The sequence below is a fragment of the Nakaseomyces glabratus genome, chromosome I (assembly GCF_010111755.1).
Source record: "Nakaseomyces glabratus chromosome I, complete sequence".
Taxonomy (NCBI): Eukaryota; Fungi; Ascomycota; class Saccharomycetes; order Saccharomycetales; family Saccharomycetaceae; genus Nakaseomyces; species Nakaseomyces glabratus.
The window spans coordinates 38,961-53,909 of record NC_088959.1 but is presented as its reverse complement, the minus strand read 5'-3'; the positions used below and the strand labels follow the sequence as shown (position 1 = coordinate 53,909).

The window sequence follows — 14,949 nt, the reverse complement described above, 5'->3', positions numbered from 1 at the left end:
CAAAGTGGTGTGCTGGAAACCTGTCAATAACGTAGCCAAGGATTGGATTTGCAAAGCAGTAACGCTTTCCGCCTTCGTTTTACCATCTTTTGTGTATTAGCAAAGGGTAAACGCTTCCACTTGCCATTGAAGGTTCCCATTTGTGTGATCATACAGATTCAGGATTGATTGAAAAGCTAGGATTCTCAGACATACCTGTTTTGTTCCCCCATCTGCCCGACCAGAAGCAAATCGAATAACCATATATAGATACAAGAATGCGCTGGAGTCAATTGGCACTGTTCTCTATCTTCAGTTACATCACACTGGCATTGAGATTGACCGACGTCAATGTTATTAACTACACAGACGATGAAAAGAAACTGTTAACGTTCAAAGAAGTAAGCGCAGATATAGTCACCGATCAGCAATTGAAGGTTATCGAAGTCACAATCCCTGACGCCATTTACCTCGTCACTTTCAAATCCGAGACCCCACTAGATCAGGCTAATGTCTACCTAGGTCATCCAGACAAGAGTCTAGAGGTTGTTTATCCAATCAAAGAAAGGGCTGGTGATATCTACTTGTTCGAGATTAATATGGACAAATTAGACAAGAACTTGTTGGCGGTTCAAAAGGAACTTGGTAACAAACCATTGGCCGTTACTGTTGTCGCTGCGAGCAAAGATGATAGTGAAGGCGTTCTAAAGACTCTATTCTACATGCAGTTGCAGGAATCTATGCTTACCGAAGAGCTTCCTCAACGAGAACTAGCCATTAAGAAAGAGTTGGCCCATACCTTCAACAAGCCTCCAACCCATGCTCCTAAGCTCTTCGCACAATTATTCGCTCTCATCATCCTAGCTACCTTTGCCGCCTTAGTCATCACCTGGTTTGCAGCTGGTGCAGTTAACTTCGGTAACATGCCAAAGGGCAACTTCATCTATTTTATTGGTTTTGTTGTTACAATCGTCGGATTTGAATATATCTTTACTCAATATCAATTGGGCACTGGTATCTTTGAAACTATCAACAGGGCTATTTGCTTGGGTGTCCCAGGTATCTGGATTAGTGCTAAGTTCTTAAGATCAGTCGAGAAACCATTGTAAGATTTTTTTTCAAAGAGTAAATTAGTTCAATAAATACAGAATAAATGAAATAATGCAATAACAAATATGTAAGTAGCCTACTTTGATACATCTACTATTTTTGATAGAATCCATTCTCTGATTTTTTGGAATAAATAGCCTGTAAAACTACTACACGTTCTAAGTTCGCTAGAATATGATCCAATCAATATTTAATAGCTATAAATACCATTAATCAACAGACAAAAAATCCTCATATGTGTTGGGTATCTTACGGAAACCCCATATCTTTTTAGTTTTTGGGTTCCAAAATGGTTCGTTGAAATCATTTGCCGCTACTATCTTACCTTTTATGAGACCCATTGGTAATGCGTTATATGTTCTTGAATCTAAAGAGTGTGATAGATTGTCTCCTGTGACCCACACATGCCCCTTCGGTACACGGATGTATGTTCGAAACTCCTCATTATCATCCATCGCTTCTTCACTCCGAGAATAGTTGACAAGGTCCTTCTTGACGCCGGGATCAACCAGTATTAGGTCACCAGGCATGCCGCTAATACGCTTGCATACACGATGTGTAGGATCTGTTGGCTTTACAGCCACTATGCAATCTCCTAGCCGTACATTCTTGCCGTTTCTGTATCTCTTATCTACATGGACAAAGTCTTTGGTAGCGCTAAGTGTGGGCAGCATCGATTCACCTCTAGTTTCGGTAAATTCATAGAAATATGTGTGGAATACATGTAAAAAGCAGAGCGACTGTATCACATAGGTACCTGGCCTTATTATTCGTAGCATATCTATATCCTTATTGTCAAATAAATTCGGAAAATTGCTCAGGGACGCTCTGGGTCTCAAACTCTTCTTTTGTACCAGTGTTTGAAATATTAGAATATATTAACAACTTATTTTTGTTTCACCCTAAGAGTTAGAAACTTTTGAGTCAATTATACTAGATCTTTGTTGTCTTGCTCAAGTAAATTATGACTGTAAATCAATGCTAAATTGCTTATATCTTCGGTTTTTCGACCTTTACTTGTGAAAATTTCAGTTTACCTTAAAATTTCAATCAGAATGACTGAAAAGAATAGTGAAATTTGATGGCTAACCTTTTACAATCAGTAAACCATTTATAAGGGCAGGTACAGTGACTTTGAAATAGCAAATAATGAGATGCTGAAGACCTTAGGTTTAAGAAGTTTGTGCCCTTCACTTGGTGGTCGAGGCTTTCGAAGGCATCCCAATATTAATAAATACACATTGTCGTTGGTCAGAGTACGATGGAATCACCATTTAAGTAATGCTGAGATACAGGCACGAATTGAGAACATACCACAGGAGAACTATAGAAACTTTTCGATTGTCGCCCATGTTGATCATGGGAAATCGACTTTGAGTGATCGATTGTTAGAGATAACGGGAGTCATAGACAAGAACTCTTCAAACAAACAAGTGCTTGATAAATTAGAAGTAGAAAGAGAAAGAGGTATTACAATCAAAGCTCAGACTTGTACAATGTTCTACCATGACAAGCGTAATGGAGAAGATTATTTGCTACATTTAGTCGATACGCCAGGTCATGTTGATTTTCGAGGAGAAGTCTCGAGGTCTTATGCTTCTTGTGGTGGAGCTCTATTGCTTGTTGATGCATCTCAAGGAGTTCAAGCTCAAACAGTTGCTAATTTTTATCTTGCTTATAGTATGGGCTTAAAACTTATACCTGTGGTCAACAAAATTGATTTAAATGTTGCAGATGTCGAAAGAGCTAAAGCTGAAATCGAGGACAATTTTGAGCTACCGAGAGATGAAATAATTGGTGTGAGTGCTAAAACAGGTCTTAATGTCAAAGAGATGCTTCTGCCTACCATCGTTGATAGAATCCCTCCTCCTACTGGTAATAAGAAGAAACCATTCCGCGCACTATTGGTGGATTCTTGGTATGATTCATACTTAGGAGTAATACTTCTAGTAAATATTGTTGACGGAAAATTAAAAAAGGGTGAAAAGGTACTATGTGCACATACTAACAAAAAGTATGAGGTGAAAGAACTTGGCATTATGTATCCTGATAGAGTTCCAACCGGTTCATTGGTTGTGGGTCAAGTAGGGTATGTCGTTTTGGGAATGAAAGACTCTTCAGATGCCCATGTAGGTGATACATTAATGCATGTAGGAAAAGAGAGTGTGACAGATATTCTACCTGGATTCGAGGAACAAAAACCAATGGTCTATGTTGGAGCTTTCCCCTCTACTGGAACTGAATTTAAGGCAATGGACGATGATATTAACCGGTTGGTTCTGAATGATAGGTCGGTAACACTGGAAAGAGAAACATCTAATGCTTTAGGGCAAGGATGGAGATTAGGGTTTTTGGGCTCCTTGCATGCATCTGTATTTAGAGAAAGACTAGAAAAGGAATACGGCTCAAAGCTAATTATCACACAACCCACGGTCCCATATATGGTAAGAATGACAGATGGTACAGAGTCTATTATTACAAATCCTGATGACTTTCCAGATAGCGCTACAAGGCGAATGAAGGTTGAAGAACTTCTGGAACCCTTTGTAGAAGCCACCATAACATTGCCTCAAGAATTTCTGGGAAATGTCATTAAACTCTGTGATGCCAATAGAGGTCAACAGAAGGAAATAACTTATTTGAATACAAGAGGCCAAGTTGTCTTGAAATACCATTTGCCATTGGCTCATCTAGTAGATGACTTCTTTGGAAAATTGAAAGCGGCGTCTAAGGGATATGCCTCTTTAGATTATGAAGATATTGGCTACAGAGAATCTGATGTAGTCAAACTAGAGCTTTTGGTTAATGGTCAAAGTATTGATGCTTTAGCAAGGGTGCTTCATCGAACTGAAGTTGAAAAAGTGGGTAGAGAATGGGTGCAAAAGTTCAAGGAGTATGTTAAGTCTCAATTATTTGAAGTTGTAATCCAGGCTAGGGCAGGCACCAAGATTGTAGCTAGACAAACAATAAAGGCTAGAAGAAAGGATGTTCTTGCAAGGTTGCATGCTTCAGATGTATCCAGAAGAAAGAAGTTGCTTGAAAAGCAAAAGGAAGGTAAAAAACAAATGAGATCGGTTGGTAGAGTACAAATAAACCAAGAGGCATATCAAGCCTTTTTGAAACGTTGATAATAACAATTGCCATTAAATAGAAAAACATGTACATATATATAAATCATATTCGTTATTAACGGAATCAGCATAATACATTAGTTATTTTTCATGTATTCTTCCTAATTCTTTAAAAGGTCTTCCAAGTATAATATGCCGCTAAATGATGGATCATTTATCTTGGCAACCAAAGCCCTACTCACCTGTTGAGCTGATATTGTTGGTCTTATCATATTATTCACACATCTTATTGAGTTGCCTAATAAAGTTTTATTTGTCCAATTGAAGAAATCTAGCGTGGATTGAACTAGATGTCGCTTATCACTTGCATTCCTATTTTCATCATACATGAATCCAGGTCTAGCAACAATTGTCCTAAATGACTTGAATTTTAGTAATTCTCTCTCTGCCTCACGTTTAGAATTTATATATCCATCTGTTATTATAGGATTCCAATTATCTGCAGATATATAACTTAACGACGTCCTTGGGTTGGCTTTCTTTACTGTATCAAAAGCCTTTGCAAGTATAAGAACACTCTCTTTATTCATTCTCTCATATGTAAAATTTCCTGAGTCGGTCTTCTCAAGCGGGTTAGCTCCAAATTTTAGCTCAAAGCTTCCGCCGTTCAATAGTTTCTTATAGTTTTCGTTCTCTAACAGGATACCCATAGAGTGAACAACATGGTCAGCTTCACGCAAACTACTGGCATAACTTTCGGGTTCAAAAATGTCGGCTGATTTCCAATTGACCTTCTCTATCCATTTTAAATCACCAGCATTGGAGCTACTCGGTGGTTGTCCTGATCGACTTATTGATGTTACCTTCAATCCTTGTCTAATCGCCTCTTGACATATCCTCTTGCCTAGAAACCCATTGCCTCCAAAGACCAACAACGATTGCATATTTTAATCAAATATTTCTGAGGTTTTGTCCACCAAATATCAGCCTGTATAAGATAAACTTAGAAGCCTCCTACTATAGTTTAAATTTTCCCTAAGTTTTAATGTTTCCAATTTTAAGGTAATCAACTTTATTTGATTTTAATGACATCTAGCACAGTAGAAATTTTAGAATTACGATTCTTGGTATTATAGCATATAGCATAGCTAATTGTCAAACTTATGCCGAAATTTATTAGTTATATTTATCTAATAGATCTATATATATCATACTCTATATGAAAATGACCAATGCTAATTCCCCCCAAGATATTTTTGAAGTAATGTACAGATGGAAGTAAATTGCACCAATAAGTAATTGTCTTTGTTAAGTTATAGGTGATGTTAGAATAAGAGGTGGTAGGTGGTGATCATTTCTTAGATCTCGCCGTTGTAATCTGCCAATCTTCTAGTTATTTCAAACATCATGGCCTTTAATTTTGTATCTTCTGGTGCTAAACTTAGACCTCTTTCACATGTAATACGGGCTTCTTCGAGTTGACCTAGATTGACTAAAGCATCACATTTTCTAATGAAAGTTTCTGGGTGAATCAAAGCAGTGTTGAGAAGAAACTCCAAATCTTGTAGAGCTTCCAAGTATCTCTGCTGTGTCAGAGACAGGTCAACCTTATTACGCATTAGATAATGTAACTCATTTAGTTGAACTGCAAATGCTTCCCATGGAGTTCTTTTTCTCTGAGCCATCTCGATGGCTAGTGTCACACTCTTCAAGGCTTCAGGAAATTTCTTCATCTTAGCGTGTTGTGCACCATTTTCAAACAAGTTTTGAATCATCTTCGTAGATTCATTGCTAGGTTCCGGTGTCAGATTTGGTTTGTTTGTACCAATAAGTGCTTGTGTCAATTTGTTAATTTGCTCGACATTTATTAAAACTGATTCTTCTTCAGTGTCTACCGATATCTTCTTGCTGTTTTCATCATATACCAAAGCCATTTTTAATCGTTCTTATGTACCCTTTGGAAGTTGTAACCAAGTATAATTGTCTAGTTATTGAATACAATACTATATGATCGAGAAATTGATGTGGACCTTTTCGCAACAAGTTGCATTTAAGTTTCTATTATATGGTAGTATTTGAGAGATCGCTTCACTTCGAGCTTCGTGTAGCCTTTTAATTAGTCGTAGTTAATGACTTCATATAAACACCATAATAGGCATTCGATTCTAATAATATATATAGTTATGTATAAGGAAACTATATTTATGGTAAAACTATTTCGGAGGTATATCTCAAATCTGAGTAGTTGTTCATCGGTGAAGATCAATCGTAAGTTATACTTTGGTTTGTAAAGGGGAAAGGACAGATCAATATTTGATAGCCTCAACGAGTATGTACCGGTCGGATATCGATCTCAATTGATCATAAGCGTTCTCGAGCACATACGTTTGCTTATTTATAAAGTCTAACCGAATATTGTCTCTTCCTAATTTAATAGTATACATGAAGACGTATACGATCGGTGACTGTTATATTTAATGTAGTTGTATTTATTTTGTGGGAGTTTGTGTAAATTATTTCCTTTTCTATTCTTGAGGGGGGATGAGGGGGTGTGCTACATGATGGTATATTATATTATCTAAACTTACAAATCAGCATCGTCTTCATCTGGCAATGGCAAAGCGGTAGCTTGTTCCATTTCTTGTTGGTATTGTTGCATCAATTGCTCATCGACTTGGACTTCTGGTGGAGCCAAAGCTGGGGAGGCGACGAATTCCAATTGAGGGTTACCAGCCAACTTTCTAGCCAACCACAAGAATGGCTTTTCGAAGTTGTAGTTAGACTTGGCGGAAATATCGTAGTATTGCAAGTTCTTCTTTCTGTGGAAAGTGATGGTCTTAGCCTTCACCTTTCTCTCCTTAACATCGACCTTGTTACCACATAGGACAATTGGGATGTTCTCACAGACACGGACCAAGTCTCTGTGCCAGTTTGGAACGTTCTTGTAAGTGATTCTGGAAGTAACATCGAACATAATGATACCACATTGGGCGTTGATGTAGTAACCGTCTCTTAGACCACCGAACTTCTCTTGACCAGCGGTATCCCAGACATCAAACTTGATCTCACCGAAGTTAGTGTGGAAGGCCAATGGGTGCACTTCAACACCAATGGTGGCAATGTACTTCTTCTCAAACTCACCAGTCAAATGTCTCTTGACAAAAGTGGTCTTACCGGTACCACCGTCACCAACCAAAACTAGCTTAAATGTAGGAACTTCAGCACTCATTGTTTTTATACTGTTATTTTTTTGTGTGTTCGTTATCCTTGTCTGTAAAATATACTTAACGCAAATACACTCCAAGATCCAACAAGTAGATCAAGTCTTGCTAATTGTTATATACTAATTTTTTTTTTCAGTTCACTATCCCTTCCCATCGCAAAAGAAAATTTGTTTTGCTTCCCGTTGGGCTGAAAAGACGAAATTCTCAAAAAAAAAAAAAAAAAATTTTGAAATACAGATCGTTATATACGCGTCATCGCTTTTATGTAAATATGTACGTTAGTCACGTTTTGTTCGTCAACTGTTGTATTGGATTTTTCTATTTCGTTTCACGAAGAAGTCATATGACTTTCTTTCTCTCTCTCTCTCTCATTTCATGTTTAAATGGGAATGTAATGGGCAATTACAGTCAGTTTATACTTTTTGAGTGAGTTTTCAATGGTTATAAGGAATATTTGAAAAAAAGTATATATATATATTTACTTGTGTGTATGTTGATGTGATATTTTTCTTTCTGTGGAGGGAAGTCAGGATAGTGTTTGAAGATGAAATGCTTTTTCTTTGTAGTTTGCTAGTTTTGATTTTCAACCCAGTTCTAGTCCATTTTTAATTCCTGTGGTGGTGCTTATGGTTTATTCTGTTCCCAAATTAATGAATGTTATCAGTAACTAGCCCTTTTACTTTGTCTTATGGAAGATAGGGAAAGCTTTTGAAAAAGATTACAAGTTGGGGGGGGGATATTCTTAGTGAGCTGGTTCTTCTTCAGATAGTACTAGCCAGTGTTCTTCGATCTGTGTAGCGCCTTCTGTCTCTGCTGGTTGTGTGTGCAAAGTCTCGACTGGTTCCTCTTTGTAACTCTTCAACAGGTCGTTGCCGGAAGTAAGCTCGCTCTGAGGAGCTTGTGGCTTGGCTGGAGGACTCCATGGCTTCACATTGCCTTCAGCATCCTTCATGGAGAATGGAGTAACCTTCACACTCTTCAATTCCTTCAAGTATAGATCAGAGATAATGTTTCTAGAGACCCTGCAACTGCTGAACTGACGTAGACTTGTTCTGAACATCTTTGCTTTTTGTTTTCCTTTATATTTATCTGAAACGGTTGTCTTTTCACCTCGTTAACTGAAGTTATATTGAGCCTAGTAGATCTCTGTAACTGATAAACGTTAATTGTATGTTAATGTGTTAACAAATAATATGTTATTCCAATCACTTGAAATAGCTAAAACATCTGGGGGAAATGGTTTAAGCACTCACATACACACACTCATTTGGATTTTGCACTCGTTATTCCTCCTCCAGTGAAGGGGAAGCCTGAGAATTGGCAAGGGCCTCACCTTTGCGAGAACTTCACAGTACAGACTGCACACCGAGCACACAGGATGCTGTCACATATAACGAAAACGTAGAAAATGGTGATTAGCCGGGTAAACAGTACAACTTAGAATTGGCGTGCGGTGCAGGTATTTCTGTGTGAAGTTGAGATTTCCTTGCGATCCTCTGATTCTATTGGCTGTATGGTCAGGTGAGTATCGTTCTACGAGTAGCTCCTGTAAGCCTCACGAAGGTTGAGAACCCAACTGGTTAGGCCCAAATAGCAGTTTTACAGTAGTTGCGACAAGCTACAATTTACATAGCTCTATAACTTGGCATATGATGTAGTATCTGCCAATGTTTCCAGCTAGTTTCAGCTCTCCAAACTATATTACGACGACTACAATGCATATATATAATTGCATATATATAATTGCGTATATGTGGGCATATGTGTGTATTTCTTGCAATCTCGATTGAATAAAAGGTGTCACTCCCTAACCATAATGCTCTGATAGAAGCACCCAAACGACAGTAATCTTATCATAGTTATATATATTAAGGACATAGTAAACTGGCTTTAATGTCCCGCGTATGAACAGGTCCAATTGTGTTCCGGGTTGTCACCCTCTTCTGTTGTATCAGCCGGTATTGCCAGGGTTGACTTTCTTTCTACCGTTCTCCTACAATGTCAGTTAAACTACTCCTACTCCCCCCCCCCCCCCACGTAGGATAACTCATTTGAAATGGTACCTCTTTCGATTGTAAGGCAATTTTATCGATAGTTTGTCACTTGAACGACCTTTCGGACAATTCAATTTGTTTGGGTGTTTACCTGTTTTGGTAAAGTGAGTGGATTTTGCTCTTGAATATCAGAGGTGAAGACTACAAAAATCTAGAAAAAAGTAACGGAAACAACTTAACTACATTGATATCTCCTCGAAGTCCCCTCTATCTATCTCTCTCGTCTCTCTGGTGTTTCTTACTATATTATTTTGTATGTTATGTGTTTCTGACACTCCGTTCAGGTATTGTGATGTACCTGCTTTCTAGGCAAAATAACAAAAGGAAAAAGATAATTGTCTATTCCCTTGTCCTTATTATGTTAGTGCTTATTAGTGCTACCCACTACTGCAGTCTTGCAAGTGGACACCTATACGGGATAACTAGGAAATAGTTATCCTTCACTTCAACAGTGTGTATTTTTGAGGGTTTTAGAGGAGAAAATTCCTATTTCAATGTCTGAGTATCAACAGTAATTGGATTCCACTAGCCTTTTTTTTGCATGGAAGCTCCGCAACTTTGTCAAATGGTTTTTAGATGGTTTTCCTTTCTATAGTGCTGCTCTTCTCGATTAAAACATAGAAATTTCATACTGGAAGGACCGTATATCACAGATCATTTTAGTTCTCTTAGGCCTCTCTTGTTATAACATTTCCCGATTCAGAAGTGTTATTGAATTTTAAACACCTCGGAAATTCCACCATCTTTTAGTTGACATTATAAGATTATTTGTAAGGAGATTAGATATGTATTATTATACACAGTTCGTAAAGGGACCTCACGTAAATTTTTTTGATAGTCACTAAGGATTGATAAAAATAAAAACATGAACATTTTCTTTATATATAAAGTATAAATTTCGATAAACTGCTCTTTATTGAAATGTATCCTTACACTCTAACAGAAACATACTAAGTAAGTAACAACTCTTACACTGAAAACTCCAGAAAACAAAAACTTGATATGCTACAATGGAACTACTAGGATATGACACAAGTGCCTTCGATGCCATGTACAACGTTATCAAAAACTCTTTATTCTCATCGGGACAAAGCTTCCATGAAGAACCAATTGAGAATGTGATTGCTCTTTTTGTTATATGCTCGATAGTCATGATTATGATTATGAGTTGTGTGGTAATCATGATGATGCTACTGACAATTAACAACAAATCAACCGAAAATGACTTGGAAGCAGGTTTCTTTTAAGCCATTTGAATACCATCCTTTACACCAACCAGCACAGTTGGACTGCTGCATTTCAGTCCAATTCCTTATAGATGATGGAAAGACAGTTAATTCATAACAACTCAAAATCTCGACGCAATTGCTATCTCTTTCTAATCTATACTTACGATATCTTATTTTGATCTTTTTTCAACACTTTCATTTCACTATTGCATTATTTCAAATTCACTTCAATTTCAATTTCCGCTCTACTGCAAAGCATTTCTTTTAAAATGAACTACATCTAATGACTGTCATAAATATACAAAAAAGAGGATGTCAAGTTCAATTTGCTTCGTTCATTAATATTTTCATTCCTTGATACAATACCAACTAATTCTTAATAACTAATTTTTAATAACTAATACTATATAGTAATGCAATAATAATTTTGATCTTATAGAAAATAAGTCTGCTGTATTGTTCCTAATCATCAATGTACTAGGTTAGAAATTAGCTCGCTTGGAGTTGACGAGATTTATAGTGTGTAGCGTTCCTGCTTTTAGGCATCCTTCTGATTTCATCAGAAGATTTGGGGAATGTAGATGGGTCGTAATAGATATTAGTCAATTTCTGGCTAGTGTTCCAAATATTGAGCATTTTTGGTACTTCAAGGTGTGGCAATTGTTTGTCATAGCCCTGGTACAGTTCATTTCTGTCCTTATATTTATTCTGTTCCTGAAGCTTGTTCGCACGTTGTGGTAGCCTGCTCGCCTTCACAGTGTCGCCAATGTCATATCTGTTAGGGTCAATGAAGACTCTATTGTATCCTGGAGAACCTAAATATACTTTGCTCAGATCATTAATTTTTGAATTGTTCAGCTCCTTCTTGTAAACCCTATCAACTCGCAGTTTTTTCTTCTTCTCTTTCCTCGATAGCAACTTAATACTGAGTTTCTCGTTATGGTTTATACTGCCTTGTTCACTTTTTTTTGTTTTGTAAACTTTAGCCCTTTTACCATGGAGACATCGTCTTCTATCCAACTCTTGTTCTTTGATTGCTTGACTCCGGTAATAATCAGCTCGCACTCTAAGATGGTTCTTACCCATCAAGTGGAACTTCCTCACACTTAGTGTATCATGGGTCAGATAGGAGTGACAGTATTCACAGTAATATCGTGCCATTGTTCAATACAGAGGTGTCTTGTTTTCGATGTATTGCGCAAGAAATATGTCTTTCATTCAATTTGTATGTTTCTTAATTTCTATCACTTATGTGTCTGGAATTATTTGCGAAAACTTTCAAAACGTCATCAGTTAGAGGCGAGAAAAGTGATTGTGAGACCCTAACTCATCGAGGATCATCACTATCAAATATTTGTAATCGCAGTGGCAACTGATAATCATGGCTACTTATCTAGCATGGTTGTATGACAAGTTGGCTTAACATTATTTGTGCTGATATTTAATATTGCGACAGCCATATCCAACTTCTCAATAAAAGTGTTAAAACTTATTACTTGTTGTGATTAATTACCCCATGTACAATAATTCGAGTTGTAAGATATAAAAACTGATATGATGGGCATCCGAAAATTAATATTCTCTTTTTTAATATATCTTCAAGTATCATGTCTGGCTGTTGTTGATCAGAATACTAAGGGATTCTTTACATCGGATGGAGATGATCATAACATTGATATAAGTCCTCTGCCGAGGTGGCCGAGTTTGAACCCTGACCAGAAATTGCTGAAGGTAGGTAGAAATGGTGCTATTAGCTCCGATTTAGAGCTTTGTAATAATTTAACTATTAATGAGATTTTTCTCAAATATCCTCAAGCTAATGCTGCTGATGCTGCTGTGACACAGGCTCTTTGTATCGGCATGGTGAATTTCTTCAATAGTGGTATTGGTGGCGGTGGGTATGTAGTATTTGCCAAGGGACCCAGAGCCCCAGATACCACTGGTAATCATTTATTCATTGACTTTAGGGAAAAGGCGCCAGCCGCTGCACATAAATCGATGTTTGAAAACTGTTCTTTGTGCTCAAAAGTAGGTGGGCTAGCAGTAGCTGTTCCTGGTGAACTTAAGGGTCTCTATGAGCTATATAAATCAAGAGGAAGTGGGAAAGTGACATGGAAACAGCTATTAGAACCTATCATTAAACTCGGTGAAGATGGTTGGGTTGTTGAAGAGGCCTTGGGTGCAACGTTAACCTTATATGAGCAATTTATTTTGGAAAGAAAATACGATTGGGAGTTTGTGCTCAACTCCACAAAGAATGGTGTTAAAAAAACTGGTGATAAGATTTCAAGACCTGTTCTATCAAAATTATTGCGAGAATTAGCAAACAATGGCTCCGCTGATCCATTTTATGATAAAGATGGCTGGATCGTAAAATCAATGGTAGACAAGATCAAAGAAAACCAAGGAATAATCACATCACAAGATTTCGATGACTATACGGTGAGAAAGGATAAGCCTTTAGAGAGGAAGATTAGACAAGGTTTCTCTTTTGCACCAAACAATGACTTGACTGTCTTGACTAGTGGTGGCTCCAGTTCTGGACCTGCATTGTTAGCATCCCTAGCTGTTATGGAAACCTTTGGTGACTCAATGGGTGGTGATTATGGTGATGAAGAGATATTTCAGCTAGTTGAAACCATGAAATGGATGGGAAGCGCCAGAAGCAGACTAGGTGACTATGTTGGCAAGCGTTTTCCAGACAATATACAAGAAGTTCTAAATCCTAAATGGGTGTCTAAGATTATTCACGCCATCAAGCATCAGTGCAGACAATCACCTTTGAGAACACTTAATAACTATACTTGCTACGATCCAATGTACGACATCAATGAACCTCATGGGACTGCGCATTTCAGTATCACTGACAAGTTTGGTAATGCCATATCTTTGACCACAACAGTAAATCTTTTGTATGGGTCTTTGGTACATGACCCAAACACGGGTGTTATATTCAACAATGAAATGGACGATTTCGCTCAACCAAATCGCTCAAACAGTTTTGACTTAGCAGCCTCCATTTATAATCTCATTGAGCCTGGTAAGAGACCGTTATCGTCTACAGCACCATCTATCATTATGAATGAATTGGGATATCCTGACCTTGTTGTCGGTGCATCTGGTGGCTCACGTATCACTACAAGTATACTACAGACCATTATCAGAGTTTATTGGTACCAGATGCCTCTCCTGGAATCTATTGCGTACCCTAGAGTACACCACCAGCTGCTTCCCTATCAGCTGGAAGTGGAAAGTGAGGCTATGATAGGATCTGAGACCATCCAGGCTTTGAAAAGCATGGGCCACAATGTGTTACAGGTGGAACCCAAAAGTGTAGTGAATGCCATACAACGTATCGCTGGCGAATGGCATGCTGTCAGTGACTATTGGAGAAAAAGAGGCATTTCTGCAGTTTATTAATACTTGAAACAAAGTTTATCATGTTGAGGTTCCTCTGTTAAGGACTATGAACTACGCGAAAAGACAAAGATGTTTGTTTGTTTTTTTGAAATTGGTTGAATCATTTATATTTTTTTATTTGTTTTCAAACATAACTGTGAAGGTTAGGCTGCAGCCATGTATTTGTTTCTCTTGTTAGCAAGTTTTGTCCCAAATGGCAAGTATCTTTTCTATCATTAGAGATTACAGTCGTGATAAGGCAACGCTTTTATCAGAACTTGAACGACATAGCCACACCCATCACACCCATCCCGTTCCCCCTCTTCCCCTATATCTCTACATACCTTTTAATGACAAATATATTATAAACAACCAGTGCTAGTTATTGTCATGACTGATGAAAAGGCACCACCTTATGATTGCTTAACTTTGTAGACCCTTTCCGCATAGGCACACCTGAAAAGGAGACGCGTCGGGAGTATTTTATTTCTCGTTATTCTGTTTATTTAGTAAACAAAGAAAGTTTAATTTTTTTGCGTAGATGAGTGTGTAACACAGAGAAATGCGTAGGAAGAGGAGGGCCTGTATTGTTGAATTTTTTTCCTTTGTGGCAGCAAACTGGAACTGTATCTCCTGCGTAAACCCTGCTTGTGGAACGTATCTTTGCAGTTTTGGTTTCATTTTGATTTTCGCGACGCATTCGATGCATTCTTCTCTGCGAGTGTTTCACTCTTCAACGTCTGCACACGGAAAACCCTGCACGGTGTAACGCTCCCTAGCTAAAGTTCAATGATCTACCATTTTTGCTTCCCTCCGCCAATCTCTGAGTGATTGGTTACCACTGGACATTAGTGTTCGTGCACGCATCTCTGTGCATTACCAG

General features: G+C 37.8%; 10 protein-coding genes across 10 annotated transcripts; 4 read left to right on the top strand and 6 right to left on the bottom strand.

The window, feature by feature from the left end:
* Nucleotides 1-257: 257 nt before the first annotated feature.
* Nucleotides 258-1,088, top strand: SWP1 (dolichyl-diphosphooligosaccharide-protein glycotransferase; the record flags this gene model as incomplete). Its single annotated transcript, XM_447284.1, has 1 exon — nt 258-1,088. One exon carries the CDS (start codon nt 258-260, stop codon nt 1,086-1,088), a length of 831 nt encoding a protein of 276 aa, XP_447284.1.
* Nucleotides 1,089-1,298: 210 nt separating this feature from the next.
* On the bottom strand, nt 1,299-1,868 carry IMP1 (endopeptidase catalytic subunit IMP1; the record flags this gene model as incomplete). Its single annotated transcript, XM_447283.1, has 1 exon — nt 1,299-1,868. One exon carries the CDS (start codon nt 1,866-1,868, stop codon nt 1,299-1,301), a length of 570 nt encoding a protein of 189 aa, XP_447283.1.
* A 375-nt stretch (nt 1,869-2,243) lies between these two features.
* GUF1 (GTPase GUF1) lies at nt 2,244-4,217 on the top strand (the record flags this gene model as incomplete). The annotated part of the gene is made up of 1 exon (XM_447282.1): nt 2,244-4,217. One exon carries the CDS (start codon nt 2,244-2,246, stop codon nt 4,215-4,217), a length of 1,974 nt encoding a protein of 657 aa, XP_447282.1.
* Nucleotides 4,218-4,321: 104 nt separating this feature from the next.
* On the bottom strand, nt 4,322-5,104 carry COQ11 (ubiquinone biosynthesis protein COQ11; the record flags this gene model as incomplete). Its single annotated transcript, XM_447281.1, has 1 exon — nt 4,322-5,104. One exon carries the CDS (start codon nt 5,102-5,104, stop codon nt 4,322-4,324), a length of 783 nt encoding a protein of 260 aa, XP_447281.1.
* A 414-nt stretch (nt 5,105-5,518) lies between these two features.
* SEC72 (Sec63 complex subunit SEC72) lies at nt 5,519-6,094 on the bottom strand (the record flags this gene model as incomplete). The annotated part of the gene is made up of 1 exon (XM_447280.1): nt 5,519-6,094. One exon carries the CDS (start codon nt 6,092-6,094, stop codon nt 5,519-5,521), a length of 576 nt encoding a protein of 191 aa, XP_447280.1.
* Nucleotides 6,095-6,744: 650 nt separating this feature from the next.
* GSP1 (Ran GTPase GSP1) lies at nt 6,745-7,389 on the bottom strand (the record flags this gene model as incomplete). Its single annotated transcript, XM_447279.1, has 1 exon — nt 6,745-7,389. One exon carries the CDS (start codon nt 7,387-7,389, stop codon nt 6,745-6,747), a length of 645 nt encoding a protein of 214 aa, XP_447279.1.
* A 737-nt stretch (nt 7,390-8,126) lies between these two features.
* ATP14 (F1F0 ATP synthase subunit h) lies at nt 8,127-8,444 on the bottom strand (the record flags this gene model as incomplete). The annotated part of the gene is made up of 1 exon (XM_447278.1): nt 8,127-8,444. One exon carries the CDS (start codon nt 8,442-8,444, stop codon nt 8,127-8,129), a length of 318 nt encoding a protein of 105 aa, XP_447278.1.
* A 2,004-nt stretch (nt 8,445-10,448) lies between these two features.
* GVI51_I00363 (uncharacterized protein) lies at nt 10,449-10,685 on the top strand (the record flags this gene model as incomplete). The annotated part of the gene is made up of 1 exon (XM_447277.1): nt 10,449-10,685. The coding sequence occupies one exon, from the start codon at nt 10,449-10,451 to the stop codon at nt 10,683-10,685; it is 237 nt and encodes a 78-aa protein (XP_447277.1).
* Nucleotides 10,686-11,156: 471 nt separating this feature from the next.
* Nucleotides 11,157-11,828, bottom strand: YHC1 (Yhc1p; the record flags this gene model as incomplete). Its single annotated transcript, XM_447276.1, has 1 exon — nt 11,157-11,828. One exon carries the CDS (start codon nt 11,826-11,828, stop codon nt 11,157-11,159), a length of 672 nt encoding a protein of 223 aa, XP_447276.1.
* Nucleotides 11,829-12,221: 393 nt separating this feature from the next.
* Nucleotides 12,222-14,087, top strand: ECM38 (gamma-glutamyltransferase; the record flags this gene model as incomplete). Its single annotated transcript, XM_447275.1, has 1 exon — nt 12,222-14,087. The coding sequence occupies one exon, from the start codon at nt 12,222-12,224 to the stop codon at nt 14,085-14,087; it is 1,866 nt and encodes a 621-aa protein (XP_447275.1).
* Between the last annotated feature and the right edge of the window lie 862 nt (nt 14,088-14,949).